The sequence below is a fragment of the Anomalospiza imberbis genome, chromosome Z, assembly GCF_031753505.1.
Source record: "Anomalospiza imberbis isolate Cuckoo-Finch-1a 21T00152 chromosome Z, ASM3175350v1, whole genome shotgun sequence".
Classification (NCBI taxonomy): Eukaryota; Metazoa; Chordata; class Aves; order Passeriformes; family Viduidae; genus Anomalospiza; species Anomalospiza imberbis.
Window position 1 is genome coordinate 21,924,773 of NC_089721.1, and position 27,470 is coordinate 21,952,242.

A 27,470-nucleotide genomic window follows, 5' to 3' on the forward strand; every position below is an offset into this window, starting at 1 on the left:
TATTGTATAGTCTATCAACCTTTATCCATATGAATTCATCATAGTTTAGGGCATATTTTTCTCCAAAGTAGGCATGAGTAACATGTGTGAAGGAAGGATGTCTTTGATGGTTTATCACTTTTGTTAATAAAGGTTAGCTTAGAAAAATCAAGGAGGTGTACTTAACACTGGAGTGGTACTATTTAGAAGGGCATGTATTATAGGACAAGGGGAAATGACTTCAAACTGAAAGGTGGTAGTTTTAGATTCGACATTAGGAAGGTATTCTTTACTGTGAGGGTGGTGAGGCACAAGAATAGATTGCCCTGAGAAGTTGTGGATGCCCCATCTCTGCAAGTGTCCAAGGCCAGGTTGGATGGGGCTTTGAACAACCTGGTCTAGTGGAAGGTGTCCCTGCCCATGGCAGGGGAGGTTGGAATGAGGTAATCTTTAAAGTCCATTCGAACCCAGGCCACTCTATGATTCTGTGATACTTATTTAAGAAAAAAATGCAAAAAACCCAAACTAAACCTTTGCAGTTTTATGCTTGAAAGCGGGTGTCATGAATATGTTGAAAAAGAAGGGTGAATATTGCAGACTTCTCAGTTTGGTTTTATGTGCTGTAGTCACTTACAGAAAATAAGATATAGTAATTACAGCTAGCCAAATCCTGCAAAATCCATCTTTCAGACCTGTGCTGGACTTGTCTAACTGGAGGCTGTTCAGGTGGTCCCAAGAATAATCCTATATTCATCTGAGGTATGAGAAATCCAGTGGGTTATGCCTAACCGATGTGGAAGAGAAACAAGAATACTCTGCAGTTTAAGAAACCTAGGGAAATGGCAAGTTGCTGGGGATGTCCTACACTTAGACTGACTTGCATACAACACTACTGAAGTCCCAGACAAAGGATTTGATAGGAAAAAACAACTTCCAACAAACTGTAACTGGGTGTGCCATAGGTGACTGGACAAAATGCATTAAATGTAATTAAGACTGGTGATTTTTGCAAAGTGCTTTCAGTTCAAGAAATTAGCAGTTGCTGACAAAACTTTGCTTCAGAAATGTTCCATTCAAGCAGAAGCTTGTAATGTGTGTTTGTACAAAGAGAGACTGCCACTTTGTCTGTCAACTCACTTAAGCTTCTCATTTGGAAAAGTGGGAGCTGTAGCCTGTGCTCCAGGTTTGTGAATAGATGATAACAGCCACTGTCAATAAAATTATTTAAATTACAGCCTTTTATTAAAGTTACTACAGTGCAAATGTTCAGGTGAATTTGAACACTAGATAGGCTTTACAGTGAATAAAATAAAATCCTTACCTAAGAAAGAAAAGTAATGCACAACAACAGCAGCTCTGTTTGCCTTGGGAGACTCAACTAGACAAGACAGACAAAGATCCCTTTATTTTTTTTGTTACTCCCACTCTTCGTCAAGTCTTTTTAAAAATCTGATATTGGAAAATTAAATTAATGAAAATAATGAATATCGGCATTTTTAGCATTTCATTTTGCTTTTATTTAATACTACATTTAACAGTATTAATCAAGTCTTTGAGGCTACATTCATTAATAGCTGATGATTTTTCTTAACTTTTTCTCAACAAATTTCCTGCAATTATTTGTATTTCTGAGGAAATGCAAAATCCATAGCAGGGTATTGTCTACACTATGCTCTTTTGATCATTGCTTACATTCCTTTATTAGGTGATTCTGTAACCTGTGACCTCAGGACTTGTTGATATCTCACAAAGAATATAGAAACACTCTGTTCCTAACTCTCTTTGGGAATGCCAGTAAATTACAACACTGGGAGTGCTGCCCTCTGTTGGAATTCTTTCAGAAAAATGTAGACTTGGCTAACCCAATGAATTGAGTTCTCTAAGCAAAAAAATGTATATAGTGTTAAAAAAACCCGATCTCCATCTGTTACCATACAGTGCAGTGCAATACAAAAACTCTTCTAAACTGCATGCTGGAGACTGATCTTTCAAACTGAATTAGTGCCTCACTTCAAAAAGAAACTGCAAGTCAGATGCTTCTTTCTTATACAGATAAAAAATGTGCTGTTCAAATGGCAGATCTGGAGACTGTTGGTTACAGTACATGTGACAGCAAGCAGTGTTCAGTCCCTGTCTTGTGCTATCTTCCTGTGCAGTTTATCTGTTCTGTATAAGCATGTAACTGCAGTTGATCTAAAAAATGTTCCCCAAACTGAAATCAACCTCACCTGAGATTATGTTTAAATTATACATCAAGTCTACATTACATCCTGCCCTAGAAGGCAAGGGTAATCCAAGTTCTTGTTAATAAATCTCTTGGGGCAGATTAGAGTGAAACTACACTGAATAGTCAGTGTCTCTAAACATATATATAAATAAATAAATAAATAAATAAATATATATATATATATATAGACAGAGTTTATTTTAGAACAATTTGATTGGAAAGACAAACAGCCAATTGTAGTCATTTTAGTTGTTATTATCTGCAGCAACATAGCAATATAAAAGAATAAAAATAGCACTTAGAAATGTATAAGGAAAATAAAGAGAAAAAAAGGGCAAATATGGAAAGATTTATAGTCAACCCCCCTTGTTGACTACAGAAATGAGACTTGGTATAACTTTGATGTGTGTTGCTTGAACTGAAGATGTTGGTCCATCGAGGGTGGGGAAAGTCCACAAAACTCAAAAGATTTAATGAGTTTTATATGCTCAGGTTCACTGTTGTTACAGCTGCCTGTTATGCCAGTGCAGTTAAGCTCAATATGGCTCGTCAGCAGGGATGAGCCCCTTCAGGCTCATGTGAATGTCCCTGATACTGCCCAGGCAGCCCTCTGCACTTGGGTGGGTACTTTGCACATCAGCAGATTGCCCCCTGAATGTTTGAGACTTTAGCATTCCAGTCTCTTTTTCAGTATTACTTGTGGATACATTCTTCTCCCCAGACCTGAGATGGTTGGACAATTGCACCCCCTTTATCTTATCTCAAGTTCCAGTCACAATCTAAAATCCAGTTAGTAAGTGTAGTTAGGGAGGGGTGGGCTTCGGTGGTCATAGATGAGCAGCTGCTTCTTTGCAGTTTGCTATAGTGGGCAAAAGCCCTCCAGTGATTTTAGCAATGTTTACCCATTAACAATTTCAGTCTCTCACAGTCTAAGATAGTCATCTTTTTTTCTAGTAATTCTTGTAGAGACAAAAGCATGAAGAGGTAAGAGTCCCACTCTTAAGGAAACTGTGTAAGGTTGTGTCTCTTTCTTTGATTTTGGCTGCATTTTAAAAATAATTCCACTTTTCTTTTTTGGACATCTCTGAGTAAGTATAAGGTTTACTCATCTATCAGTTCAGTTTTTTGTGTTAACCTACATTTGTTTGCTTTCTCTGAAGCCTTTATCTTCCTTCTTTCTTTTGTTCTCTGTCTTAATAATGCCTAGAGCTGAGATAAAATAGAATACGTACTCAGTGTGGCTGAGTGAAACATTCTCAATAAATTAAAGTTTTGTGCTTTCTCCTGATACATTCTAAGCTTAATTCAGAAACGCTGTATTTTGATATTTTGTCAGACAGTTTATTTTTTAGAAGTTTGCTAAATGGGTGTATGGATTTTTCCCTCTCAAATACAGAGATAATTCTAAGAAAATATGATGCCCAGTCACAAGCTTAACTTGGAGCTCTCAGCCTTCTCTAATCTGCTCAGAAACGACAAAAGATTTCCCTTAAATAGGGCTGGTGAGCACTCCTACACACCTTGCATAGCTCTTTGACATCAAAAGGGATTAATGAGTTTAGAACAGCTCAGTAACAGAAAGAAAAACCCTGAAGTAAGCTACTTCAGACAAATAGAATAGCATGGGCCCTAACATTAATCCTGCCACCACAAAGAGGAAAGGATTGAATGATGATATAAATTACAGAAAGTAACCCAAAGTTCTGTCTTTGTCATGTTAAAAAAGAAAATTATTAATTTTTTTTCATGCACGTTATCTGCTAAAGTAAATCATCCTATGACACTGGGCAATAGCACAAAGTAATAACACCAGTGCATAATAATAAGAGCTGCAGTCCTTGAACATCATTCATCTTCAGGAAAAGAAGTCTAAGATAAAAAAAGATGAAGGGAAGTGATCAAGCTCCTAGATATTCATGAAAGAACAGAGAGGTAAACTCTTGAATTCTAGCTTGTTATTTTACAAAAATTTCCCATAAAATAAGATAAAAATTAAGCTATTATGTTCTTTCATTCCATGAATGAAATAAGTGTGAGATATCTTATGTAGTTATTAAAATCACCTGACAAATAATGGACCATGATTTTCCTTCTCTTAAAAAGAAATTTTTAAATGCATATTAAAAAATTGCATGAGCATACCAAAATAAAACCATGGTCATTTTATTGGACTCTTTCCATGTCACTTAAAAAGAACAACAGTCTGTAAAAGAATTGTGAAAGTTCACAAGAAGTATGGAGTGCTGTATAAACCATAGGCTCAGATTATCTATAGAAAATCTTTGCAGACCCTTTAGAAGTCACCTCCACATTTCCATCAGCTGCATTAATACTTGAATAGCCAAAACAAACTTTTGAACATGCAAATATGATGTGATGAATTTGTCTTCTGGATTGGAGCCCATACCATGGACTTCATACTTGCTGACAAGTCTTTTTAGCAGCCCGGTGACTACTGTAGAAAACTGTTTGGTTTTATATGCCCAAGGAAGAACATTATCTAAGAGTGGAAATATGAAGGAATGTGACAGAAAGGATGCTAACAAGAAATTTTTGAATGGAATTCTGATCCAAAAAATTTTTGGCAATTCACCTTTTTTATTTGATGTCTATCTCTTGTCATTCTCCCTTTAAGACTGCGTCCCTCATACTGAACAATTCAAATTTAGCTTTGAACAAATTATGAATAAATTAGGTTTGATTGATTAAGGAAAAAAGGTTAACCAAGTATAATCTCCTCCTTAAGATACTGTAATTAGCATGTGGTTAGATAGCAGCTTTGTACTTCTTGTTTACATTGAAAATAGATGACCATTTTTTTGCATGGCATTAGGGGATACCAAAGGAAAAAAACACAAACATTTTATTTCAGACAGTATGTTGGGAATTTTTTCTCAGATGTACATTTTAGTTCCTAGAATATCCATTTCAGTCATCATAAGTGCTTCATTATTTTTGAAACGGTATGTGTTGTCAGCCTTTAGGCTATCAAAGCATTTCTTAGGAGAAGAATTGTGAAACCCAGCACATATTTTAATCTCCCTTTGTGTCCATGATTCCTAATACAGATAATCCACCTAGCATTTACAAAGATTCAACCCTTGTTTGATAATTACACATTACAAGAAAGATGATCTCTTTTCAGACAGAGCAGCTGTATCAGATTATGTTCCTTAAATCAAAATGTGAATTTGCCCTTTTTTTTTTAATTTATGGTGGATTGAAGTCTTTTTGGTCTTCTTCAGTTTGCCCTTTTTTTTTGTTTTTTTTTTTTTTTTTTTTTTTTAAGAGAAGATTTGCATTTAGGACCCAAGACTGTTTTGTTAGGGTTGGTTGTTTTGTGTTTTTTTTTTTTTTTTTTTTTTCCTGGGAATTCACGTTCACTGAATGTGTCATATACAAGACAATAATTTGGAAAAAAAAAACCCAACAAACCACCAACTAAGCTACTCCGACTCTGGCTAATAAAATAATTTTTCACGGAAGTGCTCTCTCATCCCCATCTTCTCATTTCTAGAAAATCCTAAGAAAAGTGTTAAGATACATTTATCTACAAGTTATAAAACATATGATTTGTGGAGGCATGCAACAGGATGTTTACATAGCTAAAGATTGCAGAATTAAATACATCCTATAATTCCAAAACTCTGCAGGAGAATAAGAAAATGACTGGATTTAGAGTCTCAGGACTGAAGGATGATCTCTGTAAACTGTTTGCACTGCATGTGTTTCATGAACTTACCAGGTGACTGGAAACATTATTTGCTAATTAGATTGTAGGGAAAGGGATGTGCTTTGAATTTTGCATTACCTTATCAATTGTGAATAATAATGCATGGCTGAAAGTCAAATCATCAATTCTGGTAAACTTGTTATATTTTCAAAGATTCCTACTACAGTTTCATTGCTTTCTTCACAAAAATCAAGCAGATGATAGGTTATTCCTCTTTAATCTACTGTGGAAAACATTTTGGTATTTCCATGGCTTAAGGCATCAACTGCCCAAAGACAGAAATGTGTCCTTTTCCAACAAAATCTTCTGTTTTCTCTGTTAAAAAAAGTAATAAATTGCTGGTAGTACACAACACTACCCCCAGGTTATTACTTTATCTATGGGTAAATCTTGGAAAACTACAATAATTAATTTACTGTCAGAAGTGATTTATATGAATAATACCATTGTGTGCTTTTTGTTCCTTCAGAATCAGCCTTAAAAATCAATTGTCCTTGTTTTCTGCATTTTTCACATTTCTTAATGCAAAAAATCTTCCCAGAATTTTTTATTCTTAAAAGCTACACTGGAATAATTTTTGTGATTAGCTTGTTGCATGCTGTTGTGCTTCTTAGTACCGTCTACCATTAAGAACTGAGACATTTTCTCTGCATAAATTATGTGAAACTTTATGCAGTTATCCACAGTTTTGCTGACCCATGAAATAGTGTTTCTCTTCTTGTGGAAAGCAAAGAGCTCTTTTTTCTTTGTGGGAAGTTAATCTTCAATTATTGATGGAACAATGCTGTCACAGTCATAGATACAATCATTTTAGGGATGTAACTTAATCAGTTAAAAATTCATAATTAATACTTCAATTCAGTCTAGCATTAGCACTCTGTGTGACTTCAGAGCACTCTATGTGTTCTGCACTGTAGCTTGGGCTAGTAAATCTTGAATATTGCATCTACAGTAAATAAAAGGGAGAAAAATACATTATAGAAACAACAAGTTAGTACCGTCAGGTGCAGAAAATAGGCTACAACCACACTGAATATATGATGCTAATATGGGTAAAAAACTGCCTGGTTGGCCAGGCCCAGAGAGTGGTGGTGAGCGGAGTTACATCCAGCTGGTGTTCGGTCACCAGTGCTGTTCCCCAGGGCTCAGTACTGGGGCCAGTCCTGTTTAGTATCTTCACCAATGATCTCATGGAGTGCACCCTCAGGCAGTGTGCAGGTGACACCAAACTGGGTGGGAATGCTGATCTGCTGGAGGGCAGGAAGGCTCTGCAGAGGGGTCTGGGCAGGCTGGATCATGGGCTGAGGCCAATGGTGTGAGGTTCAACAAGGCCCAGTGCTGGGTCCTGCCCTTGGGTCACAACAGCCCCAGGCAGCTCCACAGGCTGGGGCAGAGTGGCTGGAAAGGACCTGGGGGTGCTGGTGACAGCGGCTGAGCATGAGCCAGGGTGTGCCCAGGTGGCCAAGAAGTCCAATGGCATCCTGGCCTGGATCAGCAATGGTGTGGCCAGCAGGACCAGGACAGGGATTGTCCCCCTGTACTGGGCACTGATGAGCTCACACCTAAAATCCTGTGTTCAGCTCTGGGCCTCTCAATTCAGGAAGTTCATTTTGGTGCTGGAATGAGTCCAGAGAAGGGCAAACAACTGGTGAAAAGTCTGGAGCACAAGTCCTATGAGGAGCAACTGAGGGAGCTGGGGGTATTTAGCCTGGAGAAAAGGAGACTCAGAGGGGACTTAAATCATTCTCTACAGCTGCCTGAAATGATGCAGGGGGTTGGTCTCTTCACCCAAGTAACGAGCAAGAGGACCAGAGGAAATGGCCTTGAGTTGTGCCATTTTATTTAGTAGGAAAAATTTCTTCACAGAAGGGGCTGTCAAGCATTGGAACAGGCTGTCCAGGGAAGTGGTGTAGTCACTATCCTTGGAGGTATTTGAGAGACATGTAGATATTGTACTTGGAGATGTGGCTTAGTGGTCGAGTTGGCAGTGCTGGGTTAACTGTTGGACTCAATGATCTTAAGGGTCTTCTCCAACCTGAATTATTCTACAGTTGTGCAATAAATTCTGTATTCTAGATTGATTCTGTGTTCTAATCTGTCTTGTTTTGCCTTTCTGTAGAAGTTGGAATAATTTCTGTGTGTAGGTAAGAAGAATTGCATGATCTGTTGGTACTGAATTGTACAATTAATCTCAAGAAAGTGGTTTGAAAAAATTAATCCAGCTGGAACAAACACAGCACAGAATCATTTAGTCAATAATTGCTTGGGGCAGGTCACCACTCAAAATATTTGAGCCATTCCACTTATTTTCTTCTGTCTACCTGAAGTCTTCACTTGCAAAGTAATTTTCTGTCAGGATTTTTTTGAGAGTCTTTTCAGTTTTCTGAAGCTTTGGGCAGTCGATATCTTAAGCTCACACCACGGCTGTTAACTCCTTGTTGTGTTATGCTGCCTGAAGCCTCACTCCTCCAGTCTTCCCAGCAGCCCAGTGTGCTTGCTCTCTGCTGCAATTAAGACCTCTTCCTGGAATCCTCCTGCATTTATAGGTTATTGAACCTAGACTAAAATTTCCAGAAAACTCTATAATGGCCACTGCTAGGACAGTCTAGGGTCTAACAGAAGAAGTTGCCTTGCTGTCCTACTTCAGCTGATGTATTTCACACTGAAGTAGGCAGGTGAGTATAATGCCATCCACGTGCTACAAGAGTTTGCACACTAAATAGTCATTAAAATGCCTTTTCAGAATATCTTCCTTACCTGCAATCCTTACCTGGATAATAAATGCAAAATAAAGAAACAGAGGCAAAGAACTGTACCTTTTTTCTTTTTTAGTCTCAAATACGAAGCCAGAGTTATCAATGTTTTCAGATATGCAGGTCAGTGCAGTCTTATAGTAGCAAAATAGTAGAACTTTGTTTAGCCAGTTATTGTTCAAAGACTGTACTTTCAGTCTGAATTCTGTACTCAAAATGAGGGGAAAACACAGGTACACTGCTTGATACTGCTGTGCAAGGGTTTGAATTATTGACTGAGCCTTGCTTTTAAACCTGAAACACTTAATGAGGAGGTGTCCCTAATAATAGCCTGTGGGAGGGTCAGGCTAAAGCCCTTTAACTTCCTTTTATGGCCCCTTCTGTGCATAATGTATAAACAGTTACTTGCAATGATTTTTGGACCACTAGTCATGAGAAAATTAAATGCAACTTGAAACAAGAAACAGGACAAGTGCTATGCAGATTTTTGCCTAGAGCTTTATCTTTTGTTACTTCTGTTTTCAATTGCATATTTTTTATATCACATCATTTTCCAGCCCATCTTACTCTACAGATCTTTTTGAAAGGGTCACAATATGTTTTTCTTCTTTATAGGTACATTCAAGAAGATAAAAACATGAAAATGTCTGACATATTTTCAGATCTCTGTAGAAATTGGCATTTAAATAAGACTGATTAAAGTAACCCAGTTTTTTAATTGTGTTTGTTCTTTTTCTTCCCAACTTACTGAGTTTTCAATCAACAGTAAACAAAACAGTTGAACGTTATTTTCTTGCATAATCAGTAAGAGATGGATGTTTGCCCAGAGAAAAGCTGGGCTAGAATGAGACATCACAGCCCTTTTAGTGCTGGCAATTAATTGTCCTTCTGAGAGCGGTTACCTCTGTTGGCAAGAAGGTTTGTGGGATTATTCTGCTTAAGAATAATCATCTGTGTTTGCTTAAGCAATTTCAATAAGTGTGTTGAGTTAACGTGGATCAGAGTGTACCTGGGAGTATTCACATGAGCTGTGCACCTGGCAGGACTGCTGCAGGAGGTGTGTTTAACCAGCAATAATAGATGCAAGCTAAAACAGTAACATTTCATCCAATAGTTTGACTCATCAGCCCCTTGGATTCCAAGCTTGCGCCAATACATACATTCTCTCTATGTGTACCAGCAAGAGGAAACCATATGGAGAACAGTGGGAGTTCAAGTGCTTCCTTAGTCACAGGATGAGAGACCTCTGCAGGCATGCTTCAAGGCATGAGGTTCTAGGACAGAGGTAGTTTGGGGTCTAGGCTTAGTGTTGTCTCTTCTGCTGAGGTTTTGTGTAAGTGAGCATTCTGTGCTGGTGCTTGCTGAGGGCCAATGGGTCTTGCTGAGTGTAATGGCTTTTAAAGAGAGATTGTCTTCTTGGAAGTTACTATTCAGCATCTCAGCAGGAAAGCTTGGAAATGTTTGAGAAGTTAAATATCAGAAGGGGTGAAGGTGAAAGGGGTGAATGAGTTTGATAGTTCCAGCAAAATTTAGGAAGGAGCTAGAGCTCTTCATAAACCTGCAATGTCAGAACTGTTGCGGTTCTGGTTGATAGTGGAGGGTTCTTGACTGGGCAAGACCCTGAGCAAGCAAATATGACCGCAAAATTTGCCCTGTTTTGATGAGGAGGCCTTGACCAGATGTCCATCAGAGCCTTTCTAGCCTAAATTGCACTGTGCCTTTCTGATACTTGCTCCATCTAGATGCTAGGTCAGACAATGTGCAGACATAGGTTTGTCCTCATCGATATGTTCCAATTCTTGTTCATGTAATTGCAGTGGTGAACACTGTAACAGAATTAATAACTGTAACAGAATGTAAATACAGATAGATATGTAAATTTGAGAAAATCATCTAAGACTGCAGTTGTAATGCTCAGTGGCACATTAAATGAAGTAAATAACTTTTTTTTTTTTTTTTTTTTTTGGTCATGATCACTGATATTCCTTTTGGGACAATACTAGCAAATAAGAAAGTTATGTTGTATTACCAAGCTATATCCTACTCCATCATTCCCTTTACCCCCTGCCAAGAATGTGTTCCAATCTCAGTTCTCTCCATTACAAGCCTCATGTACAAAAATGTCTAACCAATAGCTTTCCAGCAGAAGAGCCTAGATTCATCATGGCTGTTGCAGAGGAGAGGTTTGTGGCCTGTGATTCAGACAGGACAAGTTATTTTAATTTCCTTGTGTTTCATCTTGACTTCCCTTGGATTTGATTCAGTAATCTACCTTTTGAGCCTACAAATGGTTCAGAGTCTGAAATTGGTATCACAGTGGCTTTATTAGCTAGGGGATATTGGTGCTGGAAAGCATTGATTCCCTGAGATATTATTTTACCTAAGAAATAAAATTGTCAAGGAAAATGTCTGCCCTCTGTCTACTGGCTACCTCTCCAAGAATGTTAAATTGAATGTTAAAGGTTTTTGTTGCAGAATTAACTAGCACTTTGTTCAAAGGAGTTTTGTGGCCAGATTTGTAGGTATGTGTGCAGCTCTGTTGAAAACTATATATTAGGATTGACAGGCTGATAACTTCTGGGGAGAAATTCATTATTAGGTTTTAGTTATTAAACAAAAATGTTTTAGTGAACATATCCAGGCAGACATGTGGTGTAAAAGTTCTCTAATATTCTGACCTCTAATGTGAGAGGTACATGAACAGAGACTTTTCTGCACAGACTCTAGCTGCATGGATTTTGTTTCTTTGATGCAGAAGCTGTTTTTTGAAACTCTTTATCTGTGAGTGGCAGAATATTAGCATCCTTTTGATTATAAAATAAAACAAAAGTGCACACCATTGCCAGGTATCTTAACTTAATCAAGGGCAAATGGAGCATGCTTGCTGTCTGCTAATAAAAGGGGAACTGAGCAAATCCAAATTGTGACATTAGCTGTTGCCTTTGTGACTGAGAGAAGAGCTTCATTACTAGAGAAAGTTAGAAGCTGGCAGCTGTACTTCAGTGGCTGAGTGTCTGCTCACTGTTGATGCCGAGTGATGCTGTGAAATGTTAATTGGCTTTCTAGGAAGTGTGTGAACATTGTGGCTTAGTAAGGTGGTAGAACATTAAGAAGTGTCAGATGGAGAGGTTAGACAGATCTGTGTTTAGTCATCAAAGCAATACTGTGTTTGAAATGGTAATTCAGAACTTTCTTAAAACTTTTGATAATTAGTATAAGTTTCAATTAGTGTTCTTTTCAGCATGTAACAAATGATTTTTTTTTTTGTTTCCAGGAATTCATTGCAATGACTTTCTTAGCAATACATTATGGAATATTATGCTAACTTTGTAAGAACACCTTCACCATTTTAATCAACAGAAGTCATCCAGAAGTTAGGGTGTATTTCAAAGGCAGCTATTGATGCAAAGAAGTAATAGTACCTTGAATATATTGAAATCAATCCTTTATGTGTTTCTTCTACTTATTTTAACAGGTGACTGAGCTGGAGTGTGTGAGCAGTCAAGCCAATGCAGTCCACACTCATAAAACAGAATTAAACCAGACAATACAGGAATTAGAGTCTACACTGAAGAAAAAAGAAGAGGTAACTGCTAACATTCATTTTTGGTTTTTCTATTACATCATTTCTAAAACCTTTCAATATTAATCTTGTGATGGCTGCTAGGTACTGAATTATTTACTATAAATGTTACAAAGTGAATTATTTTTCAATTTCTTTGAAATTATTAGTATTTTTCATGTATATAATTACATCAGCCCAATATAGAGCTGAGTATCTGGATAGCAACAAAAAAAATACCTTATTTTCCAGTTTGCTTTTACCAAACATCTCTGTTTGCAAAAATAAGTCATAAGTGGTTTCCACAGAGCAGTCGTCACACTGATGCAGTCCAGATTCCATAAGAAAGGAAGCTGTTGTAGGCATGCTTTCTGTTTTTCTGGAGAGTAGGGTTTGAAACAAGTAATAGATCAATGCCTTTGTCCAGCCAGTCTCTTTTTCAGGCTTTGTTAATAGAGCTGACCTTTATGGTCTATAAGATCATTTCCATAAGATCAATTTCCTTAAACATATGCCAAACCCCCAGCCTGTGTCTTGGCCTGGACCAGCAGCAAGTAAATAAAAGGAATTGGAGTAGCACCTGCGTTGGCATATGTCTTAGAGGAAGGCATATCTATGCTACAGAAGGATCAAGAATCACCCCTTTATGACTGGAAAAAGGAGATGGAAGCAGCTGCATAGGAAGAACTATTTGCCCCATGTAAGAGCCTGTGGGCACTGGTGTGTGTGCTTGGAGGGGCAAGTGTGTCTTGCCAAGCCTTCCCGCAGTGCTGTAAGGTGTTTCCAAGGAGGATGCAGGAGAGGTACAGTCATTACAGAATATCCTCTCAAAATGGAACGAAGCCTTTTCCAAACTCGCTCCTACTTAATAGATTAGGCTCAGCTTGGTAATGTTTCCCATTTTGTTGCCCATTTGTTTTCGAATTATACTGAGTTGGTGGCTGCAAAGCAATCTTGCCAAAAGGAGTTCTGGGAGGTGAATATGTCCATCTGGATAAGAGTACTTAATAGTTTTAAGTTTGATACCTTTTACTTTCATTAACTGTTTCTATTCTTGTGTCTGGAAGTAAGCTAAGAACAGGTTTCTCTTCTGTTTATTATTTAATCTGTGTTTCTTATTTTTATACCTTATTATTTTCTAATTGCTAAATTAAGGATGCTATTTCTTTTAGATTCTCTTTTTAGAGAAATCAATCAAAACAGGCAGTTTTTTTGACGTTCAGCCCTGCTGGTGGTAACATAATAAACAGTTTACATTTGAAAACCAGATTTTTTTTTCTTGAAAAAATAGAGAAGAGTAGATTCTAATAGAATTTAAAGTATAAATTTGTCCTTTTAATTACACTTTTTAAATGAATGAATTAATTTATTTTAAAATTTGTTTTCTTAATTTTTTGGCAAAAATTATTTTGTATCTCTTCGGGGGAAAAGAAAACTTGAACTTTTACAAAAGAAAATGCTTATGTCTATTGTTTTTCATTCCCAATGAAGTTGCTGTTTTGGGACTGTGATTCAGTAGTACCGGGAACAGGGCTTACACTTTGTGTTCTCTGATGGGCAGTAGCCAACTGCCAGTTGTGGTATTGTTGCAATGACTTTCTTAGAAGAAGAAGCAGGAGCCAGATTACCAGCACTGAGGCCAAGCCAGGTAACACATTGCTAGCAAGGTTGTTTCTTCTCCCTTAGGAAATTGAAGGATTGAAACAAGAAATTGAAAATGCCAGAGAGCTCCAGGCACAGAGGGATTCTCTGACCCAGAAGTTACAGGTGAGCTGTAGTGCATCATCTTAATTTAGAGAAAAGGGAAAAATTATCAGCAAGTGAGCAGTACATATGTGCAACTTGTGCTATATTCACTGAACGTGACAGATGAACGTGTAAATTAGACTGCCCTGAAAGTGCTGGGTTGGGATGACCCTTAGGAACTTGTATCAAAATTTCTACCTGCTGTAAATTGCTATTTTTTTCTGAGGAAACACATCCACATTGCTTTTACAAGTACACAGAGTACTCTCAGGTTAGCAAACATCTTTCACTGATACATGTCCTGGACAGTTCTGGTCTCATTTTCACAGCAGGATCTTCCTATAGTTTTTGCATGCCACTGAAATGGTCTGTCTATGTATCATCAGTCTCAGGTGAGTTTGTGTTCAGCTTTTAAACATGCCCTGAGAAAGTAAGGGTTTAAGTGCTCTTGTGTAGTACAGGCTTTAAAACCACACTTTTTATATTTTCTTGGAATTATTTAGAAACATTGTGCTTTTAATATTTTTTAGCAGTTGTTTCTTACTGTGTGTAATGCCAGATACCTGAGGCTGCTGGAATTGATAGTCTCTCATTATATCCTCCTGTGCTCCATCTGAGCTCGTTCCTGTCTGTCACTGCACTGACCAGCCAGCACATAATCACATTCCTTGTCACACCTGCCTCTGGAATGACCAAAAGCTTATGTGGCTTACACTCTGGGTTCAGCCTTCAGAGTTTTGAAAGAACTGGAAACTTGGGCATTAAATAGCTCCAATCCTAAAGTGCTGAAAGAGGATTCTCTTGGTTCTATAGCTTAGCATGCTGAAAGCAAGCCCCATCAGATCATGGCCATAGCTTAAAAATCATTAGGCACATATTCTTTGAAATGTGTGACATGAATTGGAACCTCTATGAATCAAATTTTAACCTGCAAAAAAACCACTAAATATCAAAATGAGTTTATTCATTGTCCCCATTCTTATGTCAACTTGTTGGTACAAAGAATGTTATTACTTTGAACAGTGTTTAAAGAGTGTTTTTTGAGTACACCTGGCCTTGCCTGTTCCAAAAATTGTTGCTGGCTTTAGGCTAAATATAAAAGTTTTCATCTGAAAAGGCATTTATGTGAGAGATGAAAAAGAGACATTGTAATGAGAGTTGGAAATTGTTCTAGCAATAGCAATGCAGTAATTTCATTGTAAGATCATATGAAAAGTAGCAGTGAGCCAGACTTATCCTTAGCAAGCAGAATTATGAGACTAAGAGTAAGAGTAAGAGATGAAATATAAGAAAATGGTAAATTTTTATTAAAATATGAAAATGAAAATTTAGAATATGGTACATTTTTATTAAAATTTTACCTTATAAAGTCTGTAGTTTCATTCTGGTATATTTATGTATAAGTGATTGATGAATCACAATCAATAAGTGATTGATCTTCTCCCTGCAGAGAAGGACTTGGGGGTGATGGTAGATGAAAAATTCAACACTAACCAGCAGTGTGTGCTCCCAGCCCAGAGAGCCACATGTGTCCTGGGCTGCATCCAGAGCATTGTGGGCAGCAGGGCCAGGGAGGGGATTCTGCCCCTCTGCTCTGCTCTGCTGAGACCCCACCTGCAGTGCTGCATCAGCTCTGGGGTCCCAGCACAGGGAGGACAGGGACCTGCTGGGGAGAGTCCAGAGGAGGCCACAAAGATAATCAGAGGACTGGAGCACCTCTCCTATGAAGAGAGGCTGAGAAAATTTTGGCTGTTCAGCCTGGAGAACAGAAGGTTGCATGGAGACCTCCTAGCAACCATCCAGTATCGGAAAGTGGCCTACAGGGGAGCCAGGGAGGGACTCTTCATCAGGAACTGCAGGGACAGGTCAAGGAGTAATGTCTTCAAACTGAAAGAATGTAGGTTCAGATTAGATACTAGGATGAAATTCTACATGGTGATGATGGTGAGGCACTGCTTCAGGTTACCCGAAAAAGTTATGAATGCCCCATCCTTGGAAATGTGCAAGGCTAGGTTGGATGGTGCTTTGAACAACCTTATCTAGAGGAGAGGGTTCCTGCCCACGACAAAGGGTTGAAACCCTTTGTTGCATTGTTTTAAGGTCCCTTCTAACCTAATCCATTTTATGACTCTGTGATTGTTTAATCACAAAATGGATATATTTTTTATATAAGTCCATGTGTCATATTGTAAGTGATCTGTTTCTGGAAATGGCTCTATATGGTTTTATTCAAGAAAATTTAAAGGATCACTTAGGATCTGAGTTAAAAGGTGCCTTTATTAAGCTTAAACTTAATTACTGCCCTGATCCTGCACAGGAAAAAGATCTTGAGTCTGTGCTTTGCTGTAATTGTCCTGCTTTGATTATACTGGTGTTCTCTGAGCCACTAACCCTATATCTGTCTCATATATGTTCACACTGTCTCATATATGTTCACTTACCTGACTCATAATTTATTTTCAGAGTGTTTCTCTCCAGGGTTTGTATCTGTTTCTTTCACTCTTTGTTCTTGTGCTTTTTTTTCCCTCTTGTTCTTTGCAAGTGGATTATGTAACTTTAAAATATTTTGGTAAAAATTGTCTATGAAAAATGCTTTAAAAAGAAATTAGTATTTCAAGGTATATTGCATTTCTGACACACGCATATCGGGAATTTATTAGATATCAATCATTGGAAAACTCTAGTGAAGAACAATATGTTATCATGAAGATTAAGTACGAGGGTCCTAATTCCATTAGTAACATAGAGGAGTCATATCAGTGAGTCATGATCAGTGTGACTCTCACAGTAGGTCAGAATATCTTTATTAATATGACTGCTTCCTAAATATAGCTGTATTGTATGGTTTGACTGTTTTATTCCAATTCTTTCACTGAATTCTGCAAAAGATTGTTACAGTTCTAACCACAAATATAACCAGTAATGATTTATTTATTCTGTAAAATAAAACAATATGAGAAATGATTACATCTGATGAAAGAAGAGCTTGAAAAAACCAAAGGATAAAAAAAAACAAGTGCAAAATACATTCTGAAAAGGACCTGAATTTATCAAAGAGTCAATTTATTGTTGGATGAGATCAGCTGCCAGTAAAGGGAAATGGCACAGCTAGGGGAATAGATTACATTACAGGTAATCCACCTCTTCCAATCAAGAAGCAAGTTTTGAAATTGACTAATTTGAAACAGGAAACTTCACATGAACTAGACATGAACTTGCAATGCAATAACATTGAAGAAAGCATTAATACTAATTCAGGGTAAATATGCATAAGGGTCAAAAGTAAATTTAAGAAGTAGCATTTTCCAGAAATTAAAAGCAACATCTTGTGGCATATTTCATTAAAAATATGCCTGAAAGGTGTTCTTCAGTGCTAGATACAGGCCAACAGAATGGTCTAGTCAAGCTCAGATATCACAATGCAAAGACAAACAATTATCTATAGATTTGTCCCGAAGTGGTTTATTTCATTACTGGGTTGCCTGCTTACAGGAATTAATTATCTCTGAGGTAAGATCAGTGGCAAGAAGACTTCCTAGAGCACACAAATTTGATGACTAGGAGAGAAGTAATTACAGGACCGGCAACTACTGAAAAACAGCTATCAGTTTTCTGTGAGCTAAAGAAAGGTCTGTGTCACTCTGGCAAAGCTGAGAGGACCTTGGATTTTGTTTTTATGTCCTATACTGTAATCACTTGGCCCTCAGAGGGTCTTGGACCTGTGCAATCACTACACGAGATAGTACTTGTAAGTGTTTGGCTTGGAAGACATGAGTAGATCCAATGAAGAAGAGCCTTTACATGGTATGACTGGGTTATAACCAGTTGTCTTCATTTGTAGTAGCAGTGAGGTAGGTATTCACTATATAAGCATGTGTGCATTGTATAATTTCTACAAGTGTGCTATCCAGTTAGCTTCTTTTAGCATTTTGGCAACTAAATTATTCAGTGATAAACAAATTAATTCTTCTCTTGAACCTGGCAATAAGGGGTAATTCCTGCTCTCAGGTGTGCTGGCTGTTCAAGACTGGTGCCCAAAACTCCATAGTTTTTTACTTGCTCATTTGCAAACAAGAAGTAAGGGAGGCCTTCAGTTTGGCTGGGAGGTAACCTGTGGCTCCACAAGCAGCTGCAGCTATGAGGCAGTGAATGTCCTGCAGCACTGCTGGGGGGCCCAGAACTCTCCGCTGCTGCAGAGGCTGGGAGCTGAAATTGAGCACTGGCCATGTCACCCCATCCCTCCTCTGGCCAGGGGTGCAGCACCCAATTGATGCTGCTCTGAGACCCCTCACAAGTGGATACCTTTCTCAGGCTTTGACACAGGGCTGCCATTACATACCTGTTACTTTTGAATGACCCAATATATTTTCTGTGTAGGTCAGGTTGTTTTCTATGGTTAGCTGAGATCTCTCAAATGTAAACATGAATATATTTCTTAGCCTTGAGGGAGACAGAAGAATCACACCAAAACCAGTGAGAGAGTTGAGGGCTGAAAGAGGAGTTGCTCATGCTGCGATCATTGACTTTTGCCAGATCTTCCTATTTGTAAAACTAGCTGTAGTAAAATCTCAGAGCAGGCCTGTTAAAACTTTGTGACACAAAACAAAACCAGTGTAAAGGGAGGAGGTGTTGAAAAACATGTTTACCATACATAAATATGATTTCACTATGCACTTTTCCAGAGATGGCTGTACAGAGTGTATGATGTACTAAACACACTGTCTCTGTGCTGCCTCTGAAAGTGATTTTTGTAACTGAAATTACAAAACTTGGCATGAATTTATGAGGTGGGCAATGAATGGAACAAAGGAAAATATGCTATTCCAGACCCAGGTGACTGATTCATTTGTGATTTGATTGAAGAGAGGGCACCTGTCTTGTACAGGGCAGAGCAGTTGGCACCATCACCCATCAGGTGCTAGCTGGAGCTGCAAGGAGTCCCAGGGGTGGATGCCAAGGGCTTCTCCTTGTGAATGAGACTCAGGATCAGACCCCCTGGGCTTTGTCCAATGCGCTGCTGCTTCATCTTTCCTCCATTGCATGGGAATGGCATGTCCGTACAGCAGTGGTGGCTCTCCCATTGTCCCTGCTCCACAGGTGGGTGTTGTGCAGCGAGGCATGATGTGCAGCTTGCACCTCCCAGTTTACATTTGTTACAATCACCTTGACATCCACTTGGGCTTGGGTATGTTCCTGTCTTAATTTTCAGAGTGCAAAGCCTGTATACGGGATGGGAATCAGGTGGTGCTCCTCTGTCTCTAAAGCAGTGTTCTGGATGGGTTTTTGCATGAGAATTTTTGATGGAGAACTGTGTCCTTCAGCAAATAATGTAGTCTGAATCAGGGCATACTTCAACATAAGTAAACTCTGAGAAGATGTTTTCATTAGGCAGTACCTTTCTGAATGATAGAAGTGATAACATACCTGAATAAGTGTATCATTTGTTCACTGATTAAAGTTTGTTCCTCTCCAAAAGTTTCAGTCCTTCAGATAGTTATGGAAAAATGGAGGAAGTGGCAGTACATATGCAAATGTAGTAACAATTCAGGTTCTGTTTTTGACTTAGTGAAAACTGTAAAGGGTTACAAATTATTTTAAAAAGCAGTTGACAAAAATAGCACATGAGTACCAAGAGGACGTTAGACTGCTTTCTGTTTGCAGACAACACATTAACATGTTGTGTATTTTCTCTGAAGGAAGTAGAAATTCGAAACAAAGACCTGGAAGGACAGCTGTCTGATCTAGAGCAACGTCTGGAGAAAAGTCAGAATGAGCAAGAAGCTTTTCGCAATAACTTGAAGACACTTTTAGAAATTCTTGATGGAAAAATATTTGAGCTAACAGAATTACGAGATAACTTGGCCAAGCTAATAGAGTGCAGTTAAAGAAAATGGGATTTCAGTGCCAATCAGCTTAAAGATGCACTGTCTCTCTTCATAGGACTGTGTTGGGCTCTGCATCAAAGTTGCACAAAATAAGAAAATGCTCCTCTGAGAGGGATTGTTTTAAATTTGACTTGTAATTCAATGTAAAATTCAGAACTTAGCTTGTAGCCAGTTTAAGAAAAAAAATAACTAACAAAAAACTTGAATTAAAAATTACCTCCTTTTACATTATTGGCCACAGATAACTTGAAAGATATTAACAGTAATTGAATGCAATTCTTTTCTAAGTATCAGTGATGGAAGAATTAGCAGTGTCCCAGGACACATCCCATTTTGTGACAGATACAATATAGGTTATTGGCTGTTTTATTTAAGATATTTAAATGCTGTGTTTTGTGCAAGAACTTAGTGATGACAGCCCTGTATTTTGTTCTTAATAATTTCTCAGGATATGTTGCACTGTGGAGCAGTGCCGGAACAAATTTATTCTTGCCAGGAATGAGAGAGAGTTGCATCTTTAATTGAAAAAGATTTACTATAATTGCTTGTGTGAACTTCTTCCTTTTTGTTTTTTTTGGGGTTGGTTGGCTGGTTGGTTTTTTGGTTTTTTTATAGCTATACATATATACTGGAAGATACCGTATTTCTTTATGGAGCTTACTTTTGGTGTTCTACAATATTGTCCAATGTAAGGTTTAGTTTTTCATATGAATTTCATGTATTTACAGTGAGATAGTATCTTCCACTTAACTAAATTTTGAAGCCAACCAGTGATAGAAGGTGAGTCCCACAGGAAAAATAAAAAGCCCAAACCCCCCAGAGAATTTTAAATGTAAACTTAAAATTTTAAATTTGACCTGCACACATTACAAGGAATGGCCTGTTTTTTGTTATCTGGCCTTGATACATATATTGAATGTTCAATTTGCTGTTAATCTGTTCTACAAGAGACTTTTTCAAATGTGACATGAAATAGAGGTTCTGTGAATAATGGCTTATGGGGAGCACTGTTCTGTTACAGATTCATTAAGAGCACAGAGGTACCGCAAGGGATTGTTCATACACTGGACCTGTCTAGCCAAAAAGGCTAGAAGTTTTTTTTGAAGTTTTATTGTCATAGCAAATTGAACTGAAGACATGTTTACTCTTTTATGGGTCTTTTATGGGTCTTCATATCACATCTTTATCCAAACTACAACCAGGCAATATTCCGAACTGTTAAGTAAGTGTTTAAAAACAGGACATTGAATTGAATTATCCTCAGTAAGCAGGTTTTAAAGTTGTTTTGATGTAATTTTAACAGACTTTTGGCAAACACATATTTCTTTATATAATAGATTTATTTTAAAAAACCCAACTCTTTGAAAGGTAAGCCAATTGTCATGTGTCTTGCATCACAGGGCATTCTTGCCATAAATTGCTTGTAATGCTGGAGAGGGCTTTTTAAAAATGTATGAATGAATGTCAGACCTGAGAGTTGAAAGATGCACGAACCTTTGCTCCCCAAATTAATTTGAATGTTAACATGAAATCTAGATGCTTATTCAATTTGTAGAACACAGTTTAATTCACTTAGAGACTGATATTCAAAGCTAGAAAAGATAAGGTTTTTTTAATGTATGTACTGTGTGTATCTACCATATAATACACACAGGTTGTCATTTATATTGGAAAGACATGCTTTATTTCTAAAATACCTTTTTCTTTTCCCTTAACTGGTGATTTATCAGGTCTCCCCTGACTAGTCAGGGAAGTGGCTTAAGTTAAATGCTAAAACTGTCATGTATTATATGGTATGTAATATACACAATGTTTACGCTTTCTCCATATTTTTTAGGGTATTTTCTCACATTTATTAAAGGGGTGGGGGGAGCTTGTTTCATTGTGCTACTGGTTGAAAACTTTGTGGTGAGCTACATGTTAATCATTCAGGGGATTTTAGACAGTAGTGTGTATATCTTCATCAGGTCCATATGAGCAGATACAGCCAGTTTTTAATTTTCCTGGGGATATTTGGGCCTGATTCTCCTGTCACTTGTGCTGCTGTAAACCAGATGTGTCCTTGATGTGATGTCAGCAACATTCTGTTGGCATAACATCCGTGGAAGTGCAAGGAGAATTTGGCCTGTTAATGCTCAGTGGACATAATAAGGATGAAGAAAGAATAAAAAAACATAATGATGGAATAAATGTAATATTATTTTTAATGATATTATTATTGACATTTTTAAAGATATGATGTCATATGTGTGGGGAAAATAGTGGACAGAAATATTTCCACTTAAATTTTGTGAATATGTGTGGTACATGAGCATTTCTATGTATAAGTACACACACATATGTATATACAGAACATGGAAAAATTTAGATGTGCACATTTTTAATATTTTCCTATTGAAATTAAATTTAAAATTGGAAATTGATATTTGAGAATTTCTTTTTCTCATAGAATAGATAAGCTTCATTTCTTTTTTTTTAAATAATACAATTATTGAGGGCTGCACCTTTGAATTCCCAAATAGTTGCCAAACATAAATATGGGATGAGGTGGACATACGTGCACATATAAATAAAATCCTATGTCTAAGACTATTTTTAATGCTTATGTACAGTAGGCAAGTGTTTAGAAATTGTGATCTAAAGTTCATACTTAGGTGGCTATTCCTGCTGTAGCCTCTTCACTTCTGTTTTAAAGTAAAAGTTTTGCCATTTGAAACATTACTGTCCCAGAGACAAGTACTGTACATTGTATCTATCTTTAATGAAACTATGGGAATATGTATACAAGAAAATGGTGTTCAGTACTATATGGTTGGCTGGTTGGTACTATAAGTACTATGGCCTGAAAACATGACCCTGAACTTGCACTGGAGGGGAGAGCAGTTACTTTGTGTATAAATTTACTTGGCAACTACAGTCTTGGGAAAAAAAAAAAAAAAGCCAACAAAGAATTACCATAAGCCTTGCAGAAATACAGAAATAGAACAAAAAAAAAAACAAAACAAAAAAAAAGAAATTAAACCCACATTATTTTTATTTTGAAATATACTTGCTATTCTCTGGAGAATGCATTACTCTTTTTTTTTTCCTTAAATCTTTTTCAAGTATGTGCAAGTGATAGCAGCAGCTACCTTAATCTTTCAGGTGCTACTAGATTTTGCATTAGTGTGTTATGTTGTGAAATCCTGACTTTGACATAAAAAATTTTTGTAAGTATATCCCCGTCTGGATAGCTAGTTTTTGGAGTGTATTGTTCATAATCCATATGCCTCAATGATCCAGAAATTTTCTATGTGGACAAAGTAAAAGATGTGAATTAAAGTGTCCATTATAGATGAGTGGAAGTTCCTTTTCCTGGCCAATATATCCAGGAAAGAGGAGAACAAAATGAACTGCTAATGCAGAAATGCGCTTATAACGTCTCTAAAAAAATACATTTTCAGGTAAAATATAAATAAATAAATAAATAAAGGGCTAAACCAGTTGTTACACAAATAAGTATCATTTAACGTTATCGGTGGCATTCCCAAGATAATTCCTTTAAGAAATCCCTAGAATTAACAATGCATCAATTAAAGATTAATGTTTTGGGATATATCTTTTCAGATGTCAGTTGTGAAAGGGTTCTGATTTCTGCTCATTTTTCTACCAGTTGGGGATTAACTTCAGGTTTGCCTTCAATAGGAGGCTAAACCTCATTTCATTCTATCATCTTATATATTCTGTACTGAAGTGGCTGCTGAACAGCGCTCTGTGAACACTGCATTCAAAAGTCAAAATCAAAGCCATTTTTCAGAAATACTGCATAGAGAGATGAATGGAAAACTGTTGCAGACCTTAATTCTCTGCAGAGCTGCAGATATCAGTAAAAGCACTTAACTTGGTTAGTTGCAAAAACCTTAAGGCCAAAGATAGATCTAATTAGAGATTAGATCTGGATGTCAGAAGACAATTAAAAAATACCATCAAGAAACTCCATCCCAATGTGCATAGTTCAGTCTCAGCAACTGAACATGCCAGTTAAGTGCACACCTATTCACTGGGGTTTCTTTTTCAGAAAATGGACCTGACTCTGCTAAGCAATGTTCAAACTGTCTTGTTTACATTTTCTTAGTAATGCTGCATTTGTGCACTACCTCTGAACAGTGCTAAGCAGAGACCATATCATGGAATAACACACATTATTTGAAATATATGGTTTTGCTTAGCAGCCTTAGTTCCTCATTTTACTCCACTTACTTCAGACAAGATGGATGAATTTTCCCCGTTTTGTTAAACGTTTTGGAACAATGAGCGGAGTTTTGTGTTAGATCCCAGAGTCAGTTCAGCTCGTGTCCACTCTTCTGGCCATGCCTAACCAGAAAGCAGGTGTGAGTCTAAATGTTACAATACCTCTAGATACTATCAACATAAGGGGGTTTTCATACCATAAGGGGTCTCATAGCTTGCCCGCCACAACCTCTCAGGGACCTGTAGTGGCCGGTTCTGCTTCTGCACTGCTGGCAGCTCATCATAGGACCAAAGAAACACAATATACATACTTTCCCCCTTGTTGCTGGGTCTTGCATAAGCAGAGCTCAGATGCAACGATATATCTGGCAATCGTTAGTATTTTCAGATAAATACATTGGAAGGAAAGTAACTATCAAAGGTGTTGTAAATTCAGAGTGGGTGAGGGAAATAGATTTCAAAAAGATTCCCTAGTGTGGGACCCTTGTGTAGTGTTGCTGTAAAATAGGCGAGAATGATTTGCATAGGGAATGACAAACCACCTGAAAGGATCTCACTTTCCTTAGGTGCTCACATCATGCTGACATTGAGCACACATGGCTTGGCCTGAAACTCCACTCTTGATTGCTAGAGGCTTCGCACGGTCAGCACCGGGGGCGTGTTTCACAAACACTGCTGAAGTCTGCAAACCCCATGTCCTTTCTGTCTTTTACCTTCACAACTCTAGAGGTTTGATACCAGTATTAGCCATTAGTGCTCCCTGTTTTCTGCTGCCATCAGTTCCTATGATGTTTATGTCATGGAATTCTGAGCTGAGTTTGGGGTTTTTTCTTTCTTTTAACTTTGAAGTAGTTTCCAACCTTGTTCCCTGCTTTGGGAATTCTCATCTGCTCTCATCCAAGCCTCACCTCACTGCATGGATCCAGCAGTGTGTCAGCTGCTTTTGCTTCCATTAGATTGAGAATAGCAACATAGACATTTTCTTGGAAGAGAACTTGCATTTCTGTGACTGTGGTAATTCTTGAAGAAGAAGGATTTTTTCCCAGTTTATCAAGAAGGAGGGCACAACTAAGGACCTTCACAAACAATACCATGCATCCAGGTGCTAAGGGGAGAGGAAGAGCTACACTTGACAAGGTATGTGTAAATATAATCTGTGTGTATGGATTTCCTCCTGTTGAATTAAATATGGTCATGCCGATACTTGCAGAGAGGGAACAAGGCCTTTGAAATTCTCTGAGTCTGGCTTGTATGTTGTTAAATGTTCAGTGGAATTGTCACTAAACAAAACATAAGAAATGTGAAGCAAAATGACCTTGCATTTGCCTGCAGGAGAAAGATCATAGCCCTTACCTGTGGATGGAAATTTTAACATTAAATCTACTTCTTTCTTCACATCTGAATATATATAGTTATTTTTATAATTCCAGCAGTTTTGTTTCTCAGGAACCCGCAGCAATGAGAACCAGAAATCTCAGTAAGGTACAGCTCTCTTTGACTTTCACTTAGTGAGAAGAGCCAGGGTAGAAGTATGTAGCTGAGTGCCTCAAGCAGTGTTTCATGTGAGCATCCTGCATCTAGTCCCTGCTACACCCTGCCAGCTGCACTTGCTGTCTGTTCCAGAAGCAACCCAGGAGGGCTTGCTGTCCTTTGTTCAGAAGCTGCTGCTTCAAAACTGTCACTCGGTCATTACCAGTCTGGTGCCCTTTTGCTCCAGAGCATTTTGCACATTCAGAGTTTTGCTTGCAGGGGGAGAAAAGGGGAAATTTCATTCTGTATATCTTAAAGAAGCAGAGTAATATGTAGATTTGAAATAAGCTGCTTTCCCCCACCTCTTTGAAAAAAAATTATGAAAGCTTTATTTGAGGTGTTTATTGTTACTATTTGAACCTACCAGTCAAAACTTTCATTATCCTCTATTTCTTGCATTTTTCCTTTTGTTCTGTGTTCTTTTCTCTTGCATAACATGGAACAACCAAACATGTTTACAGTCAATATAAGTCTTAAACTGCTTATGGAATGAGAAAAATAAATGTTCAGTGTCAAGCTTATCCAGCAGGGACATCAGTAACCCAAAAAAACCCAAACCCCACCCACACAAAAGATACTTGTGGGAACGAGGTGCTGACTGTTGTACATGAATATCTCAGCCTCAGAGAGGAAGCATTGGGGATCTTCTAAACAAGCATTACTGAGGCATGCTACTAAGAAAGTACCTTGAATTAGAGCTGTCTAAAAGACAGAAATGCGAGTATTTTCAGAAGACATGAGTTTTCATGCTCTTCACCACTGATCATAACTCTCTTGCACAAATAGAAAATACCTATAAGACACATGTAACTCCTCAAGTCAAAATGCAAAAATGTGTTAGGATTGGCAGCAAATGTTTCCATCAAGCTAGAGGATTTCTGTCATCAGCTAGGATAGGTGACAAGTCGTTTGCAAATGAATTAGGCTGGGAAATCCAGCTATAGGACTTAGTCTTGACATTAGTTGGGCAGGTAGCAAACACTGCTGTTGTTTCAGAGGAGTTTAAAGGAATTTTAACACTTGGGCCAAATTGCAGTGTTGAACCTGTGACAAGGACATAGGTATCTAAAGTCCAGAAGGGAAATAAGGCCTCACAGAGCCACAGCACTGGTGGTGCTCTGTGACTGAGCAAGCAACTGCACTGGAACTGCTGGTGTGCCCAAACATGGAATCGTCTCTCTGAACCTAGCAATGAGGATGGCTCACTTACAAGATAAGAACAAACAGGTTCACCAGCCTTGAGGCCAGTTTTATAGCTCAGCAATAGCTGCTAGGTGGCTGTGGAATTTGCCATAACATTTCAAGTCTCTCTTTTGAGGGGCTGCACCAGAAGAGGGGGCCACTACTAGAGACAGTTGTAAGGTGACCTCCACAGCTCCCACAAGCACAGTGCTGGGTCTTACATGACATAAATGCTGGCATGCAGTTACTTGGAAAATAGCTGGTGACAGTGGTGTGTCAAGGGATCAGGCCTTCAGCAGCTGGGAGGTCTTGACAAATTTAAGTGAAGAAATTCTGTTTACAGTATTTCACAGTATGTTTGTTTTTTTTTTAACTGAAACTTCACAGCTTCCTATTGCAACAACACACTGATGGGTTAACAGAAGACACTATAGTGTCCTCTTGGGGAACAGCTAGGCTTCTTCCACTGGGAAGGGAGCACAAGCTAAAGTTTGCATTCAATCACTTAGCCAGGCTGGTACTGCTGACAGTACCAAGCACTTCCTTATTCAGAAGCATCCCTGCAACCTTGAGCATCCACCAAGGACTGCAGCAGATTCATTCATCTGGGCCTCAAAAGGCAGGGATTCTGTAGTTACCTCAG

General features: G+C 38.0%; 1 protein-coding gene across 1 annotated transcript in view; it reads left to right on the plus strand.

Moving 5' to 3' along the window:
• HOMER1 (homer scaffold protein 1) overlaps positions 1 to 22,308 on the plus strand; it is an 89,084-nt gene extending 66,776 nt beyond the window's left edge. Inside the window, exons 7-9 of the mRNA XM_068176353.1 lie at positions 12,168 to 12,278; positions 13,941 to 14,021; positions 19,697 to 22,308. Of these exons, the coding sequence (XP_068032454.1) occupies positions 12,168 to 12,278; positions 13,941 to 14,021; positions 19,697 to 19,885 (381 nt within the window). The 3' untranslated portion in view covers positions 19,886 to 22,308. The remainder of the gene's footprint in view (positions 1 to 12,167; positions 12,279 to 13,940; positions 14,022 to 19,696) is intronic.
• Positions 22,309 to 27,470: the final 5,162 nt, after the last annotated feature.